The sequence below is a fragment of the Sesamum indicum genome, linkage group LG3 (genome assembly GCF_000512975.1).
Source record: "Sesamum indicum cultivar Zhongzhi No. 13 linkage group LG3, S_indicum_v1.0, whole genome shotgun sequence".
Lineage (NCBI taxonomy): Eukaryota > Viridiplantae > Streptophyta > Magnoliopsida > Lamiales > Pedaliaceae > Sesamum > Sesamum indicum.
Genome location: NC_026147.1, coordinates 11501626 through 11508201, shown reverse-complemented (window position 1 = coordinate 11508201; position 6576 = coordinate 11501626). Strand labels below are relative to the sequence as shown.

The 6576-nt window shown below is 38.2% G+C and overlaps 1 protein-coding gene across 1 annotated transcript; it reads right to left on the bottom strand.

The window, feature by feature from the left end:
• On the bottom strand, window positions 245-6016 carry LOC105158049 (enolase 1, chloroplastic). The gene is made up of 7 exons (XM_011074667.2): window positions 5339-6016; window positions 4189-4496; window positions 2134-2288; window positions 1739-2056; window positions 899-1045; window positions 772-822; window positions 245-594 (listed from the first exon to the last, which is right to left on the bottom strand). The coding sequence occupies exons 1-7, from the start codon at window positions 5755-5757 to the stop codon at window positions 529-531; spliced, it is 1464 nt and encodes a 487-aa protein (XP_011072969.1). The 5' UTR covers window positions 5758-6016; the 3' UTR covers window positions 245-528.

The window sequence follows — 6576 nt, the reverse complement described above, 5'->3', positions numbered from 1 at the left end:
TCAAATCTCACTATCACACATGCAAAGAAAAAAAATCTGAAAGCCGGTTATTTATACTTGATATATGCTACCACCAGTAAAACTTGCATTTCATCCCCAAAACCACCATTTATATCTCCATACCCCAAAACAACCACAATCTCCTGACCGTTCTCAGATCATTCACTCCATCTAAAGATGGAGGATATATATCAAATACAACAAAACTATGAGTAAACGCATTCATGTATGACACTGTCAGAAATCTCGCAGAGGCAACATAAGAAGGTTTCTTTCAAGTAAAAAGGAAGAGAGAACCACAGAATTTAACCAATCCAGTTATAGTCAAAACATCATTCCTCTCCTCTGATGACTCATTATTTTTAGTAGGATTGCCTCAACAATTGGCTAATGTGCACAAGGCCAAATTTTTGCGCTCAACAAATCTCTAATCATACTAGATATACAAACAACTCTAGAATACATAGACACTATCATTTGTTTTGAGATTACCCCTCCAACATGAAAAAAGTCAAGGTTGCTCTTTTCCTATGGGGATCTGAAAGCTTCACCAGCATAGCGGACACTTCCGAGTTCTTCTTCAATACGCAGGAGCTGCAACCAAATCAAGAATACATGGAGTCAGTTGAACTATTTCAGAATCAACAATACGTAGAATGATTCAGATTAATTCAGAGTAATTCCAAGGAGACTATATAGTGATCAATTTTTTGGGTCTTCTTGTTCTTGGGGTTGGGTCTTCCTTGTATTTAGGGTGAGATAAATTTTTACCTGATTATATTTGGCTAACCGCTCGCTTCGGCAAGGAGCTCCTGTCTTGATCTGCATAATCAACAATATAGTGAAGTAGATGCTAGGTAAAGTAGATTCGGAAATGTTAAAAGAAAGCTGCCAAAACCTGTCCACTGGCCAAGCCGACAGACAAATCAGCAATGAAATTGTCTTCTGTCTCACCACTGCGGTGACTAACCATCACTCCCCATCCAGCAGCCTTTGAGTCAAGCGCTGCTTGAATGGATTCAGTGACCGTCCCAATCTGGTTAACCTGCAATATTAGTGGGGGAGATATCCATTTTTAGCACCAACATTCTATTAGCCACATGCACAAGGTATAGAAACTACTCAGAGAATGAAGATCCAAAAATCTATTGTTGATTATCTGGCAGTGTCTGGCATCAAGGACTAAGATTTCCTGTCAAGACAAATGTTATATTCCTACTAAACTTTTTTTTAAGGAAATGCTTCTGGTGAAACATCAATTCTTGTGAAGACAACAACATTGTTCTAAAAGCTATGCTGGTTGAATAGCAAAGTAAAAGAACATTTTCTTGTTTAAATTGAAAACTGTCATAAAGCTAATACTGACTGTTAGATAAGCACAAAGCAGAAACAAAGAATTCCAAGTTGTCAACAATCTCTCAATTGAAAATGGGAAGAGGATTTGCATCACTTGTCGTTGCATCTCTAGGTTACCATGCAAAGTTTAATTAAAACCCTCAGCGAACAAAGCTTGGAGTCAGGTGGAACCATGTCATAATAGACAGGAAGCTTTTAAGAAGATAAAACTGTGTAGGTAATAGTAGCAAATTCATGTTTATGCTTCACAAAGGAAGGTCCCAATAATGAGATTTCATGTTTAGCAGGCCAGAGCCTGATCATCCACAGCATGTGACCAAGAAGATAAATAACACCAAAAGCATGAAGGAGTCTCTCTTGGACTATAGCAGGTCGCACATACCTTCAGTAGCAAAGCATTACAGGCCTTCTTCTGAATTGCTTCTGCAATTCTTTTCGGATTAGTGACTAATAAATCATCACCAACGAGTTGGATGCTAACTGAGGATTGCAGTGATGACCACGAACTCCAATCATCTTGGTCAAACGGATCCTCAATTGATACAATGGGGAAGTCCCTCACAAACTCTTTGTAAAGATCACCAAGACTTTCGGCTGTCAGCACATGAGCACCATCATTTGGTTGTTTCTTGAAATTGAGATCATACTTCCCTTCTTTAGTCAAGAACTCTGAAGCAGCAACGTCCATCCCTATTTTGATCTGAAGAGTAGTTTTCATCATGAAGTTGAGAAACAATACACTCAAGTATGAAGGACAATGAAATGCAATGATTATACCTTGCCTGTGTACCCTGCCTTTTCAATTGCATCCATCAGCAGTACTAGACCTTCTCTGTTATCCTGGACATTTGGAGCGAATCCACCTTCATCTCCGACATTGCATGCATCTTGTCCATATTTAGCTTTGATAATTCCTTTCAGAATATGATAAACTGCTTGCAACAAATTGGGCAAAAAGTTAGTCTTTTCATCCAAACATCTTAATAGTTCATTGAACAGGCATTGCCACAAGCCACGGTAACTGGTGCCAACTCTAAGAAAGTGTTTTCGCAGAACGCGGTATCCAACCAGAGATACAAGCTCAGAACTTGCATCTGAACCAAATGAGATGAGCATATACACATACTGAGAGCTGAATTCAGCAATGTCTCTCACCTACATCTTACTGTATGAGTTATTCCTCATTTAAAAGCTATTAACATCATGGGGATGCTTAAACCGACATATACAACACAAAAAAATGAACCTAACCCACTTACTGTATGAGTTATTCCTCATTTAAAAGCTATTAACATCATGGGGATGCTTAAACCAACATATAAGAACACAAAAAAATGAACCTAACCCACATACTGATAAACTGATTCACAGGCTTCAAACTTGGTGCTCCTCTACCTCTTGACCAATGCCTCATCGGCAAATACCATAGTTTGAAAATTCTAAATCTAGGTATGCTTCTTGATCAGTGAACTACCTAAAGATGCTTATTTAGAGTAACAACTTTATCATTTTAATATTTAATATAATTGCACGAACAAACTTGGTTCCACACTAAAAAGTTAGATGCACTAGTTGATATTTATGGAAACTTCCCATTTTCCCCTTTGTATCTAATAAGAAATAATTCTTTTTTGAAAGTAACCTATAGAATATGACATAGGCAGAATTATGTAATAGAATACATTTCTTTGGAAGCATGTGTTGATTCATAATTACCTGAAGTTTCTTTTGTGGGTCAATAAAGTTTTTAATGGCATCGTACAGCCTGTCACTCTTCTTTCATTAGTTGTAGATATTAGCTACTAAAGTCCTTCGCTGAAGTCTTCTGTAAAATGCCAAAGAATGTTCGAAGAAATTCATAGATTCAGAACTTCTTGTAATAGTCTGTTATTTAGCTTAAGACTGTCCCCACTCCCCAATGCTACTATAGCAACATCCCATCCAAATTACACTTTGTCTTTGGATTTCCAATTGAATTATCTATAAAGACCAAGCTTAAGTGAATCATGGGTTAAAGAAAGGATATTAATGGAGTGACAGCTAATTCCAATTGAAAGGAGATCTCTTTCATGTCATTCATCCAAGTAAATGTTAGAATATGTTCAAAATATTTTACAGTATATTCTCCTCGTTTGAAACATTATGTAAGTTGCCCAGAAACCGTAGGTAGTTTTATTATGTTATCCATGTTTAAAGATAGGTTCATTTAGATTGATATCAAAACCTACATACTTATGTCTACATAAAGATTCTTATTGAAACATTAAAGTAACATGGCAATATAGTAATATACTGTAGTTCCTTTCATCTATCGTAGCAAGAAAGATGATGGCCTACCCAACCAGAAAGACTATAATAGCTTAGTTTTGATAGCAAACACTAGAGAAGTTAATGTTTGGTTCAAAGAAAGTTCTAATTTGGTTTGCCTGTAGGTTGTTGGTTTGAAAAGGCCCGCTCTAAGAAATGATTTAGAAACACTATATAAAGTTACTTGATTCCAAGACCGATTAGTTTGAGCTTTTCCCTCCCCTTTGAAATCTATTATCAGCCAAATCTAATTCCTGGATTACACAACCAGAAAGATATAACAAATGAAATATCATTGTGCTTTGGCCTTGTGGATGTAACTTTAATGTTTGAACTAAAATATTTCATATTCATAGGTTGTACATAGATGTAATGTGTCTTTAAAATAATTAACTACTATTTCATTTTTTATATCTCTTGAAATCAGTACGTCAATGCTAGTCAGTAATAAGGAAGATGGCCATACTAATAAATCACAATATAGCAGATGATATACAATGAGAGGGGACTATCTGCTTCACTAACCTTCACTGCCCATGCGGAGTGCCTCAGAAAATGAGCTTGCTCCTACTGGCAATATCATAAACTCTTGCATGGCCAGGTTGTTACCGGCATGGCTACCTCCATTGATTACATTGAATGCTGGGACTGGCATAACAAGCTCTTTTGTATTTGATAATTCCTGTATGTGCCTGTAAAGCGGCACTCCCTTTGCTCCTGCACCAGCTCGGCACACACTAAGAGAAACTCCTAAAATAGCATTAGCTCCCAGTTTTGATTTATTTGGGGTCCCATCAATCTCCAGCATAACCGCATCAACATCAGTCTGGTTCCTTTAATGAGAAGAACAGGCAACCAGGTTATTAACAGTAAAAAGCAATTAGCAGCTAGAATGCATGAATAGACTTCAAGTTTTTCTGCAGAGGGGATAACTGGTGTTACGCACAGTCTAAACATAACTTTTTGTGCAGTGATACACGTAGAAAACCAGCATAAAGCCTCTTTAACTCTCATCTCAAACTCTGATGACTGTAACGGTTGCTTAAAGCATTATCTTTTGTACTCCAGAAACAAGGGAAGGCTAAAACACTATCTTCTACTATCATGCAGCACTACTAGGGAGTTCCTCCAAACAATGTGGACATAATTCCATGCTACATCAGTTAATTAAACCAGGTTTAGAGGTGAAAAACTTATCATGAGTTGCAAACTATACAAAGAAGGAAAAACCATAATCTAACATCCACCAGATACAAGGTCAAATTATCTCCAAGCAACACAGCAGCGCAGTCAAAATAACTGAAGAAGAGATGTACAGATTTTTGGAAAGAAGTAAAACTTGTCCTGTTCATATCTGAGAACAAAATCACTGAATTAAACTAATGATCACTCAAGTTCTAAAACTAGGTGGTACAAGGAACAATCATACTACAATTCTGATCTCCAAAAACAAAGCACCAGTAACTGACAGACGGTTCATCAATCACATTCTGAAGCACAGTGTGCCTCAACATATTGCTCAAGACCAAGCGGAAAAGCCACATCCAAAATCCAACAACAAACAGCACTTTAGACGCGGTATACACTATACAAATTCGCACATAATACCTGAAAAACAAACATTGACCAAAAATAGATGAGAGAATGAGCATGATAAGGAGCCTTTTCCTTTTACCTGACATCAACACCGACGAGCTTAGGGCCCAAGAAATCATTAATATTCTTAACGGCATTGAGGACTCCTTTACCCCCATAAACACTCTTGTCACCATCTCTCAGCTCAAGGGCCTCGTAGATCCCAGTGGAGGCGCCGCTGGGGACGGCCGACCGATAGAGCGAGCCATCCTCCGTGATCAGGTCAACCTCAACCGTGGGATTACCTCTACTGTCCACGATCTGCCGCGCCTTCACATTCTTTACCTTGTCCGAGGCCTTTGAGCCAACGGCCGCAGAGGGCGCAACGGCAACGGAGCTGCGGACCAAGAATGGCCGAGATTTGATCCTCTGGGTTGTGGGTAGCGAAAAGAGAGTCGTTTGCGAAGTGGGTTTGGTGGAGAAAATGGGTTTCGATAGTTGCGATGGAATGGAAGCCATGCTATGTGAGTGCGTGAAAATGCAGAGGGAATATTGGGGTGTGTGGTGGGTGGTGGGTGGGTTTAGGAGTGTAATAACAAACAAAGAAATAAATAAATATAAAGAGGAAGAGGAAGAGGGTTTGTGGGGTTTATTGAGAAATCCGCCGAGGAGGCGAAGAAAGCAGACTGAGAGTTTGTTTGTGTTGAAAATGGCTTTTGGTGGGTTGTTGGAGTCTATGGAGTGGACGTTGGGAATTAGGAGAGACAGAGAGAGACAGAGGGTGGGTAGGTGCAGTCACTTGAATTATACATGCATTATAATCAAAAAACAACACGCTTCTAATGCCTTGAAGATCATAAATCCATTTGGTTTTTCCTTTTTTCTGGTTTAAAAAGGGTTTTTCCTCACACTGCATTTTGGGGTACTTATAATAAAATAATGCATTTATAATAGTTAATATAAAAGTATATATTTCGTACTAAGTTACCTTCCTAGAATTTCTAGCAAAGTCATAAACAAGGAGTACTACTCCCTTACAAATAAAGCAACATTAAACAAAGAGTACTATAATGGCGAGTCAAAAGGTTTTTATTATCCCACCACATTGTGGGTCGCACAATACCTGCAAATAAATCTGTACAAAAAAACCAAGCTAGAATGTGTGTAATGTTCCAAAAGAATAAATAAATGAGCATTAGTATTAGCATGGAGATCATGTTTGTATGGTTGACAGTGAAAGGGGTTCATAATGCCTGCAAAAGATATAACAGCAAGCAACCAGATAAATGAGAACAACAGAAGTGACAAAGCCAGAAGGTATCCAGACAAACATTGGAC